Source organism: Trichosurus vulpecula, chromosome 4, assembly GCF_011100635.1.
Source record: "Trichosurus vulpecula isolate mTriVul1 chromosome 4, mTriVul1.pri, whole genome shotgun sequence".
NCBI lineage: Eukaryota > Metazoa > Chordata > Mammalia > Diprotodontia > Phalangeridae > Trichosurus > Trichosurus vulpecula.
In genome coordinates, this window is record NC_050576.1 from 31,355,055 (window position 1) to 31,374,211 (window position 19,157).

Below are 19,157 nucleotides of genomic sequence, written 5' to 3' on the forward strand. Positions count from 1 at the left end.
CCACCTGGGATACGGGATGGCCAAGCATCCTTCAAAGGGTAGAGGCTGAAGCGTCTTCTGGGATCTGGGGAACACAAAGAGGACAACCTGTGGCCGCTAGGTGGTGCAGTGGAATCTGGAAGACCTGAGTTTGAATTCTGCTTCAGACACTTAAGTCAACATGAGGATAATAAAAACATACCAGTTGCCCGAGGCTGGTGTGAAATAGCATAACCTTAAGTTTGCCATTATTATTGCAAAGAAGCATCCCTTCTACCACACTGACCTAAAACGCTGCGCTGCCTGCCCCAGCTTCTGCCTGGAGACTCTTGGGAAGGGGATCTCACTACCTCTTATTCTGCTTTGGATGGTTCTCATGATTGGAGATCTTTTCCTTGCATCAGTTCTTCCACGAGGTGCCATTTCACTGGTGAAGGGATGCCCTCCGCTGGCACTGATTACCACACCTTGGTGATGTAGTAACTCATCTTCGAGAGTGTCTGTGGTTAAAAGCCAATTCCTCATCTTGTGGCCAGCCTGGGGAAAGGCTTCCAAGACGTAGGTGGGCCGGTCCTCATAGGGCATGAAGGCCTTCCTGGAACCAAAATTGGCTTCTCTGTATGTAGCATGAGATGAAGGCTGCCAAGTCAGTTCCAGGCTGGTGGAGGAGAAGGATCTGAGGCTTGTTAGGAGTGAGGGCAGCCAAGAGGCAGGCCAGGGCCGAGGATGGATAGGGAGCAGCGAGGGGACCCACGGGCAGAAGCTGAGTCTGAACCGTCCTCAGTCAGTCAGAGGTAGATGAATGGGGCAGAACGTTCTGTCCTGCTTAAAGCAGGGAGACCCTGAGGGTCTGAGATGGAGACCCCCAGGACTGAACATGGCCATCCTGTCCTCCCCCTCGGCCTCTGCCGTAGGAAGGACCCCTCATGGGGTGTCACGGGTCCAGTGGGAGAGAATCCAAGTCCAAATTCCAGCTTAGCTGCTTACTTTCTAGGTGACCCATCTTTAGAAAAGCTTCTGGAACATAATAGGGGCTTATTAAATGCACGTGGACTTGATTTGACTTGACCCTGAGTAAGTCTGCTTCCTTGGGTCCTTCCTCCATGTGTAAAATGTGAGGCCTGTATAAGATGACCTTCTAGGGACCCTTCCAATTTTTCCTGATCCCGCCAGTTGCTCATGCCCTCCCACTTTGGAAGCACCTTTATGTTTACTTACTGCTCTGTGTACAGGTTGTTTTTTGTTATACTTTATATTTAAGGCAATAGTGAGCCACGTAAGATTCATGGGCAGGGTAATGACACAATCAGCTGGAGTGAGGAAAGACTGTCAGGAGGCTGCTGCAAGAGTCCATGCCAGAGGTGATAAGGCCCTGCACTAGGGTGTGTGTGTCTGTGTGAGCAGGACCAAGAGGATGGATCCATAGAGGCAGAATTAACAGGAGCTAACAGCTGTTTGGCGGGGGTCAGGGAGGGCCTCTCAGGGAAGTCCCTAGCCAGTCCTGGGATAGAAGTCACCACAGCTGTCCTTCCCCAGCCTCCTGGATCCCCCACCAGCCTGAGGCTTCACCCTGCTCTACTACCCCTACTTCCCCGCAAGTCCCTCAGGCTGCCCACATCGATAGGCTGTGGTTGCCAGTAGAGCCCTTCCCCACCCTCTTCCTCCCATTTAGGAGAAAAATCCAGAGCCACCGACTGTTGGAGCTTCCACAGTTGGTCTGGGCCATGCTGAAATTCAAGGTTGGCTTTATTGAAAGGAAGGGTAGAGGCCTTGAGGGTGGCCAGGGATTCTTGGAGCTATTCACAGAGGAACAAGAAGGTTCCTTTTCAAAAGGAGGTGGGTCAGCTTTGTTTTGTTTGGCCTCAGAAGGAAGAACTAGGAGCAGTCTGGAGAGTCACAAAGAGGTCAACCGAGGCTGGCTATCAGGAGAAACTTCCCAGAGCTGGAACTATGCCCAAGGGGCCTAGGCTGCCTCCCAGGCTGGTGGACTCCCCCTCCTTGGAGGTCTCCAAGCAGAGGCTGGGAGACCACTTGTCAGGGATGTCAGAGTGGGAATTCCTTTGGGTGTGGGTTGGCCTCTCAAGGGACCCCTTTGAGTTCTGAGAGGTTAAGATTCTGTCTTCCCCACACTTCCTCACCCCCTCCCTGCTTCCCCTTTCCCTGACTAGAACCTTCTGGTCAGGATCACTACCCACACATGTGTGCCATGTTCCATACAGGCCCTGGCTGGCTCAGTGACTACTGTGACAGGTCCCCTCTGGGCTCATCACACTCACTCTCCTCTTCCTCAGCTCTGGTTACCCCCACTCAGCACTTGGAAGGAGAAGGCAACCTGAGAAGGAGTGGGGCTTTGTAAGGGGTGGAAGAGATATCTCGTGACAGAAAAAGGGAAATGACAGAATTGGAGGGAATCCTAGAGAACATTTAGTCCAACCCTTTCATTTTATAGATGGAGAAACTGAGGCCAAGTCAGGGAAAGCAGCTTGTCCAACACTCCACTGGGTTGCCTGCATGGCAGAGTGGAGACTTGAACCCAGGTCCTCTGTCTCAATGGCACCACTGCTACCTGGGGATAAAGACCCTTGGCTACTGATAAAGACCCTTGGCTACTGAAAGAACAGAGGCTCCAAAGGAGAATCTGCCTGGGGTTATGTCTAAGACACCAGGTTGGGAGCTGGGGATGAAGAACCAACAAGACCCTAGACCCTGCCCTCAAGGAGCTTCCAGGGTGGGGGAGGGGGTCACAATGGCATGGACAGAAATAAGTGGGCCACAGGATAAGGTATGAGGGGGATGCTACAGGAAGACCTCGAGGAAAGTCAGGGCCTTCAGCAGCTGCAGTGTGAGGGAGGAAGAAGGTAGGGAAAAGTCTGACCCAGATGTGGGGGTATTGCCAGCCCTGGAGCCATGGGAAGGCCCTGGACTGTCTCTATAGGACATGGCCCAGATCCACTTTGGGCCTGGAGCCAGGTTCCAGAGACAAGCAAAGCATTCCCAAAGCAGTCACGAAGACTTCCCTTATGATCTTGGGGGGAGTCCCAAAGATTTCCGTCCACTGGCCAATCCATCTCCTGGGGCCAAAATCCTTCAGCCTTCCTCCAAAGCTGAGAGGCCCTGAGATGTCTTTGGTTCTGAGGGAGAATCCCAGCTGGGAGGGGCTCAGAGGCATTGTCCACAGTGGCTGTCCAGTGTTACTTGGAGCCCTCCAGTGACAGAGAGCTCATTACCCACTGAAGCAGTACTTTAGACTTAAGGGATGCTCTCATTGTGATCTCTCACTGCCCACCATGAAATTGCTTCTCTGTAGCCCCTCTCACTTTTTCCGACTATAACAACTTTCAAAGAGTTCCTAAATCAGAGACTGGTGGAAATCTGAGTCCACAGAGAGAAAACTCATGCAGGTGATTCTGGAGATCCTTGAAGTAGGAAGACATTTTTTATGGCCTCATTCTGCTTGGTTCTTTGGGAATATGTGAGAGGGGCTACAGAGAAGCTTATTTCTGCATGGGTTCATGCAAACTTAGCTAGGCTGAGCCTTGTAGGACAGACAGACGGGGCACCATTAAATCCCTATGGGAATCCTCCCTGCCCTTCCCTGGAATCATACCATACCACACAGAGAGGCGTTGCCAGGGAAATGGTGAAGGGGTGACCCACTCCCCTTTGGCTGTGCACTGAGTCATCAGCCAAGTAGGGGCCCTCAGCCACCCCAGGACTATGGTACAAATAGTCCAACACCATCCTCAAAGCCAAGCAAAGCCAAGAGGACCAGATTCTAACCCTTGTTCCACTCAAGACCAATATTGCTTATTATTTAAATAAATATTATTAATTCCCAGTAACGTTAATACTTTAAGCTTTACAGAGTGCTTCCCTCCCAATGACTTTGTGAGGTAGGGATAAAGGACCTTATCACCCCCATTTTACTAATGAGGAAACTGAGTTTCCAAGGTGAAGCTATTTGCCCAGGGTCATAGAGCTAGAACTCGAACCCAGGTCTTCTGCCTACAAACCCAGGGCTCTTTCCTCTTGCCAACAGGAGATGAGAAAGCTGAGATGCAGGGATGTCCTGTAACTTTAAATCTGATAGGCTTCCTCCAAAGCTGAGAGGTTTTCCTTCCATTCTCTCGTAATTGGTAAGTGACCAATTCCGAAGCCCTTAGCCTGGCATTTGAGGGTCTCCATAACCTTGCCCCATCTCATTTCACTCTTTTCCAATGCACACACTCCACATTCCTAGTAAACGTCAGTTTACTAGAAGGGCAGGAAGCTGCCCTTCCTGTCATTTGGCCGGAAATTCCTTCAGCCAAGCAGAGCTAATTAAACTTCAAGGGACAGGGAACAACATGGCCAGTCAGGAGACCTAAGAACAAATAAAAGGTGAGATAGGAGAGGATTCCTGCCAACCCCATGACCTGCATCCTGGACTCCTCCAGGAACTGGCTGGGCTAGTTTCTGAGCCACTGCCAGCGACTTATAAAAGATATCGGGGAATAGCACCATCAGATTGGAGGAAGGCCAGCGTTTTCCCAATTTTCAATAAAAGGAACAGATTGGAGTCTGCCCAAGATGGGCCAGTGGGCTCGACGATTCTAGAATGCCTCTCTAAAGGGGTGTTTGGAAAGAGTGAGCCTGGGACTTCATCGACATGGGGTTCCACCTGACCTGGGATCTCATGAAACAGCAGGGAGCCATTAGAGGTCTTTGAGCTGTATCCTGAATGGAAAACTGGCCCCCCACCCCAGGCACCAGTCAGGACAGAGCATCTGAGGAGGAGGTGACCTGGGGGCCTTGTGGAGGAGCTCCCTAGCTTTACTTTGGAAGGCTGAAGCCCAATTTCAAGATGCCTCTACTGAGGCCTCTCCAACACCTCCTAGTGTCCAGGGTCTGACCCTAGGATCTTAGCCCTAGGCTGAGAGGCCGAGAGCCTAGCACAATATTTCTGGCATGCTGCTGGCTGTCGTCCCTCTGAAGTCCATTTAACGCTGTCTCCAGGAAGACTCTCTCTGCCGGAGCAGTCAAGGCATGCGTAAATATTTGCTGCCCATTGTATACAGCCTGGGGGCTGGTATTTTCCTTGGCAAGCCCTTAAAGTGAACATGGCTTAGACAGGGAGCCGGGGGCGCCTTTAATTAAACAGGTCTCCAAGGAGGCAGGAGGTAAGTTGCCTTGGTGCCTGGGGCAGATTCCAAGGCCTGTTCATCTGTGGTTTCTGTAGATGGTCTATTCTAGGAAATTCCTATGTCTGTAGCCAATCAGCTGATTGATGTAGCCCTACCCAGAGCAAAGCCAGGGGCTAGGTTCAGTCCAAGCCAGGCCTGGTTATCTCCCTCTGTCCCTCAGCCTCATCCAGGCCCCAGGCACCCCCCAAATATTTCCTGGTGGTCCATGAGATGACTGGACCCAAGGGTATGGCTGCTTTAGGGTGCCTGTGAGTACTAATGATGATAGACACAGCTCTGTAGAGCCCACAAAGGGCTGGATTTAGAGCCCAGAAGACCTGGGTTCTACTCCTAACTCTGGCACATGCTGTCTGTCTGATGGTGAGCGAGGCAGTCAAACCTCAGCCCTGTGGCCTGAGTTGCACAGAAAGTACTGATCTTCCTGCTTGGCAAGCCTTCCGGAATCCTCTTAGGAACAGAGGATAGCTCTATTTTCCTTTCTTGTAACCCTGTGCCCAGCATAATTCCTGGTGCCCAGTGGGTGCTTTTAAAATATCCATTTCCTTAATTGATGTAAAAGTGAAAGCCATAGACAGATGACCTGTGCACAATTGCGATGTCACTCTGGCCCTAGGGTTTTGTGACAATTCAGCGGTGATGACTGGTGGTGGTGGTTGTGATGGTGGTGGTGGGTGGTGGTGGTGATGGTGGTGATGGTGGTTGTGATGGTGGTTGTGATGGTGGTGGTGGGTGGTGGTGGCGATGGTGGTGATGGTGGTTGTGATGGTGGTGGTGATGGTGGTGATGGTGGTGGTGGGTGGTGGTGGCGATGGTGGTGATGGTGGTTGTGATGGTGGTGGTGATGGTGGTGGTGATGGTGGTGATGGTGGTGGTGATGGTGGTGGTGATGGTGGTGGTGGGTGGTGGTGGTGATGGTGGTGATGGTGGTGATGGTGGTTGTGATGGTGGTGGTGATGGTGGTGATGGTGGTGGTGGTGGTGGTGGTGGTGATGGTGGTGGTGGGTGGTGGTGGTGATGGTGGTTGTGATGGTGGTGATGGTGGTGGTGATGGTGGTTGTGATGGTGGTGATGGGTGGTGGTGGTGATGGTGGTGGTGATGGTTGTGATGGTGGTGGTGATGGTGGTGATGGTGGTGGTGGTGGTGATATTAATAGCAACAAATAATAATATCTAAATAAAAGTGCCGATCGTCCTTGGGAGATGGACTGTCCTCGTCACGAGTTCCCTCTGCCAGTGAAATTGCCGGTCTGGTCCCTAGGCCTTGTCCCCGACAACAATAATAACTCCTGGTTCTTTTGTTTTAATTAATTTATTTTTAGTTTCCAACATTCAGTTCCACAAGCTTTTGAGCTCCCGATTCTCTCCCCCTCCCCAAGACGGCATGCAATCTGATACGGGCTCTACGTATACACTCACATTAAGCACATTTTCACATAATTCCTGATCCTTTAGCCCCTCCCAAACACAATCTAGACAACAGTCCTGTAAAGCAGGCAGTGAAATCATGGTCCTCATTCGACAGGTTAGGAAACTGAGGAATGAAGGGCTTGCCAATGTTGATACATTTCTCCCCCCGAGGAGAATATTAACTTATATTAACAAAAACACTGCGTGAGGGAGGAGGGATTAGGGCAGAGGCAAGAGAATGGGGGGGGGGGAGGGGGAGGAGCAGAGAGAGAGCTAGGTTGGCTGTTAGGGAAACAGACTAACAAAGAGCTGTCCAAAATGGACTGCTGCAGGAGGTAGTGAGCTCCCCATCCCTGGAGGTCATCGAGTGACAGCTTAACTGTTTCTGGGAGAATTCTTGCTCAGCTCTGAGAGGACCTAGAGCTCTCTGACTTTGCGAAGGACTTTGCTGAAGCACAATTTCAAGGCTGACTTTTTTGATTGTGCCCTCGCTGAGGTCGTCCTTTGGTACCTCTTTGGGTGGTGGGACTGACCCTGGGATCTCAGATACCAGGAGGTCTTAACAAGCAGGAGAAGCCCAGGGGTGGAGGACCAATCATTCAGTCAGTCAAGTATTTATTAAATGCCTACTATGTGCCAGGCACTGAGCTGGCACTAGGCAGATCCTCCAGGCACTTACATTCTAATTACAATGTGCATATGTATCAGTATATACAAGATTAGCACCACAAAAAGCCTGGACATTGGGACAGCTAGGTGGTATAGTGAGTAGAGCACTGGCCCTGGAGTCAGGAGGACCTGAGTTCAAATCCAGCCTCAGACACTTGACACACTTACTAGCTGCGTGACCTTAGGCAAGTCACTTAACCCCAATTGCCAGACACTTGAGGGGGGAGGCACTAGAAGCTTGTGGGGCTCAGGAAAGTCTTCATGTAGGACAGAGGGGTGGAGGGAGAGAATTCTAGAGTTGGGGGACAGATCCTTCGAGATAGGAAAGGCCTGTGAGTTGTCTCTGTCATGTGACCTTGGCCCAGTTACTTTGGGCCTCCTGTGTAAAATGAGAGGGTCTCCAAGGGGCCTGCCAGATCTCAACCTACGATCCCATCACAGTGCCTGACACACAGTAGGTGCTTCATAAATGTGTATTGACTATCACCTGCTTCCCAAGGCAGCATCTGGGGGATGGAGGACTTCGCTGGGAAGGGAAAGAGACCATAGATTCTCTTCTGTCTTGCTGTTTCAGGTCATTTCCTGGGGAACAACACTGTGATTGACGTCCTACGCCAGGCTGGGTTCGAGGTGGAGCACACCCCACCAGGGAAAGCTGTGCACAGGTGAGATGCCTTTGTCTCTTCTGCCTGTGGTTCCCATGTTTCCTAGTGCTGACTGCCCTCACATGAACTCTGGCCAACCCAAGAAATGGAGGACGATAAGATCTGGCCCTCGGTGCTGGGAGACCCTGCCCTGCTTCTGCTGTGATGGAAGTCCTGGGGAGCAGAGGGGGCAGCAGGTGCCAGAACCAGTGTTTAGACCATCAGTTAACTTCCACCTTAGCTTCTGCTCTCCTGAGCATGAGGTCCTTGTCCACTCACCATTGGGAGGACGTGCCTTGTCCCCATCTTGATGTTCTTGAAAGAAATGAAAGGCAAATACAGTAAGTCACTTCCCGAATAGGACTTCAATTCATTCCTATTGGACATAATAAAACTTGTTGATAGATTAATCTGATTCAATAGGCGCTTAAGTGAATGATCAATTACGATGTGCCACACACTGTACTGAGTCCCAGGGATCCAAATACAGAACCTGGAGTTAGGGGTGGAAAGTGGGGTGCTGGGGTGGGGGAAGGGACAGCCTGGTTTGGAACCGGCTGGGAAGTGATATATAGGCCTGACTGAGGCAAGCTAGGGTGAGGGCTTGGCTCTCAGAGCCCAGGGTCCATAGTCCATAATGGTACAGCCGGAGTGGGGGCAGTGCACCTGGCAGCTAGGCAAGAAGGACTCCTGAGCTAAGTGCTAAGGGTAAAACGATAAATATGAAACCATCCCTGCCCTCCAGGAGTTTCCACTCTACCAGGTGGGATATAAGTAAATGAATATAAAGAATTTACAAAGAACTACAAGGAATTGAGAGAGAGAGAGAGAGAGAGAGAGAGCACCAAGAACTGAGGGGGATGAAGGAAAGCACCCCCCCGCCATAGGAGATGGCAGCTGTGTTGAGCCTCCCCGGGAACCAGGCATTCTAAGAAATGGAGCTGGAGATGGGGCATCTTCCAGGCAAGGAGTGTGAGCAAAGGAAGGAGCCAGGAGAGCATCTACAGGGAATAGCCCTATGTCCCCCCACCCCCATTAAACACTGGAAGGATATTTCAGATCACAGTTGTCAGCGTTCAGTGCATGGAGTGGCTCAGGCAGTCATTCAACAAACATTTACTGACCACACCAGTCGATGGGTTGATCCTCTATAAGCTGTCATAAAGGAGGGCCATCACCAAGGCCACCTGCTAAGACTCATCTCTCCTTCCCACCTGTCCCTTTACAAACAATGTTCTGTATTGGTTCTGAAGGATAGAGGTTACTGACCATGAATGGGGCCAGTGTGAGAACAAGAAAGGCTCCATGGAGGAGGTAGCATTTGAATCTGGCTTTAAAAATAATGGTAAGAGTTCAGCACACAGTAGGGGGCATTGTAGGAGGACAATCAGACACAAGGAATAGTGTGGCCAAAGGTCCAGCTATGGGAAACCAAATGGCATACTGTTTGGCTGGACCTTAGAGTAGGTGGAGAGGAGTCATGTGTGTCTGGAACCCAGACCCCAGAGGGCCTTGAATGCCAGGAAAGGGAGTCACAGGGAGCCACAAGAGGTTTCTGAGCAGAGGAGCACAGGCAAGTGTAACGTAGCAGTAGGTGAAGGAGGGATTGGAGGGGAGAGAGAGGAAGCAGGTTCAGGTGGCAGGAGGCAGTGGCTGGGCTCCTTGCTAGGGATGATGAGGGCCTGTAGTCAGGTGTTGTAGGAGAAAGGGAGAGGAAGGAGGGGGTGTTTGCTAGAATAACGCCCATGGTCATTGTGAGAAGAGTACTTTGGAATGTCACCAAAAGGGGAGTTGTCAGCTTGTGGAGAGGATTTTAGTGTTTGCAGACTTATTTTCTCTTCAATCACTCGGCAAACAAGTATTAAGCACCTACTGTGTGCCAGGTACTATGTTAGGTGTTAGGTCTACAGAGACAAAAGTGAACTAATCGTTGCCCTCAAGGGGTGTGTACTCTGAGGACAATCCACCATCACCCCCTTTGACAGATGAAGCCCAGAGAGGTCAGGATACTTGAGCAAGGTCACCCAGTCCAGTAATTAGCACAGCCCAGATTGCAGACCTGGCTTCCTCTGCCCAGTGGAAAGATGGCTGGAGTTGGCGTTGGAGGACCTAAGTTCAAATGCTGCCTGTGTGACATACTGTGTGACCCTGGGCAATCTGCCTTCCCTTTCGGGGCCTCAGTTTCTTCATCTGTAAAATTATGGGGTGGAATTAAATGGTTTCTAAAGTTTCTTTAAGCTCTAAGTCCATGGTCCTCGATTGCTCCAGTTCCCCTACCCCTGTTTTCCATGCGCCCCAATTCACAGACACCCCACGTCCTCAGAATGATTTTCGAAGGGGCATTTGCAGAGAGTCACTGGCTCCAGAGCTCTCTCTGCCCTTCCCCTCCCTTAGAAATTCTCTTTGTCCCTATTCCCAGAGCCCCCTGCCCAACAGCCAGGACATGGTCCAAGGCCACCTCTCCTTCTCAGAGATTGCTCTCCCCTGCTGGCCTGACAGGGCCCAGGCGCCCACAGCACTCAGGCCCAGGGCTGGAATGCACATTCAGTAATAACAGGCTGCATTCTGCTGGGGAGCAGAGGGGCCAGGAGGGATTCTGGGAGGCCCGGAACAATAGGGGGCTATCGGTGGGCACAGGTGTTACTGGAGAGGCTCCTTTTGTCCAGAGGCTTTGAATTAGGGTCGGGGCAGCTGCCTGCTATCACTGACCTTGGCTGGCAAAGCCTGGGGGGCTGGAGACAGAAAGGAGGAATTCATTCTCCCTTTCTCTTTTAAAAAGAGAGGAGAAGAAGAAATAGGGCTGGGGGAGGTCAGGAGCATGGGACCCTGTGAGGAGGGGCCATAACAACCCTCCCAGGCCTCCAGGTTAGCTTAGAGATAGAAGAGGCCTTGGAGATGACCCTCCCTGCCCAGCATCTGCAGCTGGCAAAGGAGGACACTGAGATACAGAGCGGTAAATGCATTCTCCCAGGTCACGCACCTGGTGAGCTCATTATGAGCCTCAAAGCAGCATCGGTGACCAATTCAGCTAACAGGACCCTGGACTATGCTGAGCATTGTGGAGGGTGGTGTACTTGACTAGGGCCAAAGGCTCATTGCTCGGGACACAGCAAGGAGGCCCAGGCGCAGCCCTGGGTAGAGGGTATAGAGATAACCTGAAAGGGGGCCTTCTCGATCATTTAGTCCAACTCCCTCACTTTTATAGCTCAGATGAGGAAACTGAGGCACAGAAAAGAATCTGGATAGGTCATAAAATAAACCATCCAGAGGCTGGAAAGAGCTGGAAAGAAAATGTCTCCATCTCTCAGGCCAGGGCTCCTTCCATCATGTCTCAGCCGCCTCCCCTATCTCTCTGTGTCTCTGCGTGTCTCTTTCTGTCTCCGTCTGACTCTCTTCTGTATATGTGTGTCCTCTTCTCTTTGCCTCCATCCCTTGCCTTCTGTCTCTTTCTCCATCATTGCATGCCGTGTGTCTGTTCCTCTCGGTCTCCCCCTACCCCTACCTCATGCACGCACATGCACATGTATGGACATGCACATGGACTGCACACACATGTGCATGCACATGCACACATGTTGTAGAGGACATTTCCAGACTGGATAGAAGCTCAGAAGAGGCCCTCAGAAGTCTGCCCAGATCTGATTCCATACTTCACCCTTCTTATTCTTAGAAACCACAAATCCCTCTTTGGGCCTCAGTTTCCTCACCGGTAAAATGAGCAGGTTTGACTAGACAGCCTCTGAGGTCTCCTCCAAGCTCTCGAGTTCTGAGCTTTGCTGGCCACGGCAGTTTCTGTTGAGCAGGGATCCTGTCTCATCCTCTCGTGATCTCTCCCAACAAGTGTCCAGTGAGCCGGACTTGCCTCGGGCCCAGGGATGCAGGAGGAAGGTGCTGGCTGCACCTCCTTGGTCAGTCCTGGAGCCCACCAAGTCCCATCAGCCCTTCTCTGCCTGGCTGGAGCAGAGGCTCTCTGCTGGGGGAGAATAGAGTACCAAACAACCAACCCTCCCCCATCCCCTGGAGCTGGAGAAATAGTATGGGAGTGAATTAATCAGCAAGGGCTGGGAAGCAGGAGTCAGCCTCCAGCAAGGAGTGAGCAGCAGCCTATGCGGCAGCAGAGTGCACAGAAAGGATTTAAGTCCCATCTCAATGGTTCCAGCTCCCTCCTAGCCCTGACATTCCCTGTTCTAAGTCCCCTCCCAGCTCTGACATCCTCTGTTCTCAGTCCTCTTCCAGCTCTGACATTCCCTGTTCTCAGACCCCTCCCAGCCCTGACATTCCCTGTTCTAAGGCCCCTCCCAGCCCTGACATCCCCTGTTCTAAGGCCCCTCCCAGCCCTGACATCCTCTGTTCTCAGGCCCCTCCCAGTTCTGACATTCCCTGTTCTCAGGCCCCTCCTAGGTCTGACATTCCCTGTTCTCAGGCCCCTCTCAGCCCTGACATCCCCTGTTCTAAGGCCCCTCCCAGCCCTGATATCCCCTGTTCTAAGGCCCCTCCCAGCCCTGACATTCCCTGTTCTCAGGCCCCTCCTAGGTCTGACATCCCCTGTTCTAAGGCCCTCCCAGTTCTGACATTCCCTGTTCTCAGGCCCCTCCTAGGTCTGACATTCCTTGTTCTCAGGCCCCTCTCAGCCCTGACATTCTGTATTCCAAGGGTCCTTCCAGCTCTGATGTTCTCTGGGGCTATAAGTCCAGAAGCATCTTTTCCATGTTCCTGCATCGAGGAGCAAGGCTTGCCAGGGGGACAGCTGGCAGAGAGCTGGGTTGAGCAGCACTGCCCCTTCTAATGAATACCATATTCCAAGGATGTTTAGGGCCAAATTTCCAAGGTCATGGACTTTGTGGGCCTGAGCAGGACCCAGCAGCCCTAGCTTGGGGCAGTGACTTAGAAATGCCCCTCCCATCTTCCTTGCAGATCTTGGGGGTGGGGAACCACACAGGGACTCCCCGAAGAAGCAAAGCTGATAACAAAACACCTGAGAATGAGCAATGGACTAGATGGCTTGAGACATCACCCCCACATTAACTTAATCAATTCACCTCCATGGGCCTGGCTATGGCCTTTGTAAAAGGGAAACCATGCTGCCTGCCTGCTTCCCTAGAGGCAAGTGGGAGTCAGGGAAGCTTCTTGAGCAGGGAAGCATATGCACAGTCAGACCAGCACTTTAGGAATCACAAACCCCTAACTATACGGGGGAGGGACTAGAGAGACTAGGGGCAAGAAGACCTCCAGTTAGGAATTTAGTTAGGAGGCTATGACAATTCAAGGTGAGGGGTTATGAGAACGTGACCTAGTGAGTGGTGAGGAAGGGATGCAGGGGCCAATGGTGAATCAGTAGAATGGCCCCTGAGCCAATACTATGTCCCTCACCAACCTGTCCCCTGAATCCTCATCTCATGAAGGAAGGGTTTGAACACATGGCTTCAGAGGACCCTTTCAGACCCATGTCTACGTGTTGTCTCCCCTACCCAAGGCAGGGTTTCTTCACCTCTTTGGTGCTGTGGACCTCTCCTTGGGCTGCCCCTAAGGAAGGCCCCTTCTCTTAATCATATTCTTAAATGCACAAAATAAACTACATGGGATCACAGAGGACACCAATCATATAAAATAGAGTTTTCAGAATATTTTTACAAGGGAGCTCAGGGACCCCAGCTTAAGAACATCTGTCCTAGAGAAAGCAAAATCCCTGAGGTCAAGGACTGTCTGATCTTTGTCCATGCATCCACAGTGTCTAGCACGGTGCCTGAAAAGTTAATAAATGCTTGTTGATTTAGCGATGGATGAGAATGATTTAGGAATGCCGACATCTGTTCCCCCTTTTTAGCTTCATCAGTATCTGCTCTTGGGATGAGCTGGTTTACTTGGGTCTCAGGCCAGATTCATCAAATTCATTTTCCCACCATCATTCATCCCTTGTTCCCTACTCCTGTGAAAGGTTTTATGAAGGAGTTTGTTTTCTGAATCCACATTGTTCTTGGTTGCTCTGTCTCTACACTGGGCAAGAAGACCACATATTTGTGGACTGAAGAAGGTTCTTTACTGTTGTTTTGCGTGATTTTGATTTTTGGTTTCTGGATGCTTTGGTTAATTATATTACTGCAGCCAAAATTCTATAGGAAATGAGGATAGTCAGAGTTGGTGTCTTGTCCTCTGTCCATTTCCAGATTTTTTTTCTTTGGCATGTCACGTCAACAAGTGCTTACTATTTGCCAGGCACTGTATTAAGCACTGATAATACATATAAAAGAAGAGAATCAGTCACTCGCCTCAGTAGCTTCCCTTCTAATGGAAAAAGACAACAACACATAGATGAGAGTTGAATGGGGATAGAGTAGGAAGAAAATTGAGGAGGTCAGGAGTGGAACCCAGGGAGAAATAGCCTGTGAGATTTCTTTAAGATGGAGGTTCTGGGAAGAACCAACCAATTAGAGGAAGGGAACACAGGGGCAGAGAATACTTCCACTGTGAGAAATAGAGGGACAGAGTGAACTTCTAGGGTGAAGATGCTTCCTGAATTCAAATCTGGCCTTAGACATTAATTGTGCGACCCTGGGCAAGTCACTTAACCCTGCTTGCCTTAGTTTCTTCACCATGTAAAATGAGCTGGAGAAGGAAATGGCAAACCCCTCCAGTGTCTTTGCCAAGAAAACCCCAAATGGGGTCATGAAGACTGAAATGACTGAACAACAGAGAAAGTATAGAAAAGTTATGAGAAGAGCCTGGAGAACATGAAGACCAATGAACCTGTCTGAATAGGCGGGGTTGAAATTATGGGAGGCAGCTAGTGGGGCACTGAATAGAGCTCTGGACCTGGAGGCAGGGAAGCTTGAGTTCCAATCACACCTCAGATACTTCCTAGCTGTGTCAAGTCATTTAACCTTTGCCTCAATTTCCTTATCTGTAGAATGGGGATCATGATAGGCCCTCGCTCACAGAGCTGTTGTGAGGCTCAAATGGGATAACATTTGTAAAAAAAAAACAAAAACCCAACACAGTACCTGGCACATAGTAGGAACCATAGAAATGCGCTTTCCCTTCCCCCTTTCCAGTTGTAATTAAACAGCATACCTCTTCTCCTTCATCTAATTCCATGTTGACTCTTTCTTTCTCCTGCCAATCCAATGGTCTGACTGCACATGCAGACAGCTGCCTGGAACATGCCTCCCACATCGGCAGCTAAACGTTTCTTTTGTGTTAGAATAAAGTCAATTTTCTTTTCTGTGATGTTGTTCAGGGAAGAAAGTTTTCATCTCCAGACCCAAGGATCCTGAATGTTCTTTCGTTCTTTAACCCCCAACCAAATTTCCTCCTTCCTTCCTTTTGCCCTGACCGCCTCCCCCCCCCTCCCAGCACACATTGAAATACTGCAGTTCTAAGGCATATATTGACTTGGCTTGGAGCATTCTGTTGGGTTCTTTGTCGAATGTGTCTACTTTCTCATCCTCCGCAACAGATGTTGGCGTGGAAACCGCAGCTACCTTCATGGTGGTCTTTCCTGCTTACGCTCGTCCCAAGCTCTGAAACATGAGATGACCGAGTGTCCCATGAAATGATGTTTCTTGTTGCCTTTGGATGCACAATAAAACCAACTCCGCCAACGCCTCCATTGGCCTCTCCAGTGAGAACCTAAAAGGCCTCCTTCCTCCCCAGCTGAAGCTTCCTTCTGCCTTTGGCTTTCATTTGTTAGAGTGCCGAGGTCAGCAGGATTTCAGTCTTCAAGTGGTGTGTCCCTATTTGGTCACTAGATATGGCCACTCTTTCATCGAGGCAGTGGCTAATTTCATGTGTATAAACTGTGTAAAACCTGGGTGATGCTGAGCACCTTCTGCCCCCTCCCCCAACAATCTGCCATTGTCCCAGAGGGAGCAGGAAGGGGATATGCAGGATGGAGGGACATTTTATATGGTCTCTGTTTCATGGATTGCCAAGGACAAAGAATTCACGCTCAAGCAGGCTGTCATGAGGCGCTCTCCTTGGCTAGGCTGGTGCATAATCTGTGGCCAGTACCTACCTCCCTGGGCACCTTGCCAGGAGGGTGGGACCTGCCAGAGCTGGCAAGCTGTGTGCACAGACTCCCAGAACCCAGGGTCACATCCTGGCCAGGCTGAGGTGTCAGGGGAGGAAGTGCAGGGAGCAATAAAATCATAATTACTATAATTTAAAAATAGATGAGCCCTTGTGGTTGAAAGAACATTTGATAGAAAAAAAAACAGCCTTACGTAGGGTAGTAATGGGTCTAAGATTATGGGTTTAATCCATGACTAAGGTATATAGATTTAATTTCCCTACCCATCTCAGAATAAGCTCCGAGTCTGGCTACAAGAGCCTATAGACCAGCTGCAGATTAAACTCTGGGCCTGATCATAGACTGACCTCTGACCCTGGTTTCACACTCAGCCTTCACTCTGGAACCACACTTGGTGTTTCCTTTGGCCTCACATTTACTCCCTGAACTTGGGCCCAGACTGAGCCCTAAGCCTAAGACAGAACTTGAAGCCTGTCCCAAAGTGAGCCCTGATTCTGGTCTAAGACTGGGTGCTGGCCCTGGTCTCAGATGAGGCATGGTCCCAGCCTCTCTGTGGTCTCTGCCCATGGCCCCTCTCATGGGTCCCCTTTACCACACCCGTTCTAAGTCATGGACTTGGCTGTGCCCTAAGTGGGGAGATCAGGGAACCATCTCTCACCACCTGCTCTGAGCTGTGGGCTGGGCTAACTGGATAACAGTATGCAGGAGCAGCTGATGACTGCATCAGCCATTCTCCCCCAGGCACTGCTGAGATATCAGGATTTTAAGGTAGAAGTGGAAGGCTTGGATTCTCTGTTGTCTATCCGAGGAAGGCACCCAGACCTGGGGGCTGTATGGCCCAGAGTGGGACAGGATTACTAAGCCTCTCTGCCCAGGGATCAGCTCAATCTGGTCTGACTCCCTACCCTTGTAAGGACCAGCTCCTTGCCCTGCCAGACAGAACCCACATGCGGAGTGAAGATGAACAGCAAGCCCTCCCTGGATGCCCACTGTCCCTCCAATAAAACCCCATCATCAGCCTGGCATTCAAGGCTCCCTGGTCTAAGCCCAAACTACCTTTTCATCCAGCTGTGCTAGTGTCTTCCTTGGTCTCTGCAACAACATCCTTATCTCCCAACTCAGAAGCTTCATTTACACTGTTCCCTCTGCCTAGAATATCCTCTCCCCTTCTCTGACTGTAGCTGCTAAGATTAGAATTGGACTCATTGCAATTTGGAACTATGCCCAAAGGGCTACAAAAATGTTCATACCCTTTGACCCAGCAATACCACTTCTAGGGTTGTATCCCAGAGAGATCACACAAGTGGGAAAAGGACCCATATGTACAAGGATATTTATAGCGGCTCTTTTTGTGGTAGCTAAGAATTGGAAATCAAAGGGATGCCCATCAATTGGGGAATGGCTGAACAAGCTGTGGTATATGAAGGTAATGGAATACTATTGTGCCATAAGAAATGGGGATGATACGGACTTCATAACAACCTGGAAAAACCTACACGACATAATGCTGAGTGAGTGGAGCAGAGCCAGGAGAACACTGTACACAACCACAGATATATGGATTCTGTGAGGACCAACCCTGACAGACTCCACTCTTCTCAGCAACGTAAGGTGCAAAGACAACTCCAAAGGACTCACGATGGAGAGTGCTATCTACATCCAGAGAAAGAACTATGAAGTTTGAATGCAGTTTGAGGCATACTTCATGCTCGCCTTTTTCTCTTCTCTTTTGTTTTTGTTTTTTGTTTTTTGGGTTTTTTTGGTCCTGTTTCTTCATTTGCATGATTCATTTCATTGATCACAGTTCTTCTCCACAACTTGACTAGTGTGTAAATTAATTCAATGCGAAGTTATACGTGGAAGTTATATGGGACTCCATGCCGTCTTGGAGAGGGATGGGGGAGGGAGGGGAGAAAATCTGGAACTCAAAATTATGTAGAACCGTCTGTTGTAAACTAAAGATAAAAATAGATTAATTTAAAAAAAAGAATTGGACTCATCCTTCAAGGCCCAGCTCAGATGACCTCTCCAGGAATTCTTCCCTTCCTTCTCCTGGCCCAAAGGTTTTCCTCTTGTAGCACTTTGCCTGAGAAGCTTCTGGGACCTTTAGTGTGTCCAGACTAATGATGGCGCTTTTATCATCATTGTGTCTTATCTCCCTAAGTAGGTAGTGAGATGCCTGATGACTACAGATATGCAGAGGACTTGGGGTCAAAGGTCAGACAGATCAGACCCAGAGCTCAGTTGGTAAATGATATCAGAGCTCATTCATTTATTCACTGTGGGCTGAACACCCTGGTTTCTAGAAGAGTTCCTGGTCTTGGTAGGCCCTCCCCACCTACCCTCTGTTAACCCCTGACTTCACAGACTGAACTGACCCAATGTTGGCTCTTTTCAGTTCCAGCCCCCGGAGCTCCCAGCCCCCTTCTCCAGATCCCGTAGTGACCCTGGCTCCCACAATGCCTATGATGGAGCAGAGCCCATCCTCCTCGCTGGCCTCCACGCCTCCCGGGCCAGGGGATGAGGAGGAGGAAGACGATGACCTCTTGTCACCCCATCTCCTGCTCTCTGACAGCCTTAGCCAGCTGGAGGAGTTTGGGCGGCAAAAGAAATGGCGGCGGAAGCATCATAAGCAGCACCGGCCAAGACAGTTCAACGACCTGTGGGTCCGGATCGAGGACAGGTGAGTGCCAGAGACTGTTACTCATCGGCCCTGCCTACAGGTGGTTCGAAGACCTCAAGTCTTAGAACATGTGTATAGATTAATAGAACCCTGGAGCCTTGAAAATCATTCAGACCATCCCTCCCCCACTCATTTTTACAGATGAGGAAACTGAGGCCCAAAGAAGTAACTTGACTTAGAAGTAGAATGCAAACCCCGAGGGTCCGATGTCTAACCCAATGCTCTGTTCTTCCCTGCCAGGTCACATGGACCCTTACCTATACAAATAGATTATGTGAAAATCAAAAGAACAGCCCAGGGCTGGTTTACACACACACACACACACACACACACACACACACACACACTGAGTCCTCATAATTCCCTAACTGGCCATTCATATGTGAGGCTGCTAGGATCATCAGAGCCCCACCGTCATGCTCCCTATGTGCCATCCCGATTGGTCTACTAGCCTTTCCTTGAACTTCCCAAGCTATCCCTCACCCCCATGCCTGGAGTGCACTCCTCCTCTGCCTCCAAGATCCCTCAGCTTGCCTCAAGGTTCAGCTCAGGTGCTCCCTGCCATA

The 19,157-nt window shown here is 50.3% G+C and overlaps 1 protein-coding gene across 1 annotated transcript in view; it reads left to right on the forward strand.

The window, feature by feature from the left end:
* TRABD2B (TraB domain containing 2B) overlaps positions 1-19,157 on the forward strand; it is a 245,354-nt gene that overhangs the window by 202,892 nt on the left and 23,305 nt on the right. Inside the window, exons 5-6 of the mRNA XM_036757761.1 lie at positions 7,813-7,903; positions 18,307-18,591. Coding sequence (XP_036613656.1) covers positions 7,813-7,903; positions 18,307-18,591 — 376 coding nt within the window. The remainder of the gene's footprint in view (positions 1-7,812; positions 7,904-18,306; positions 18,592-19,157) is intronic.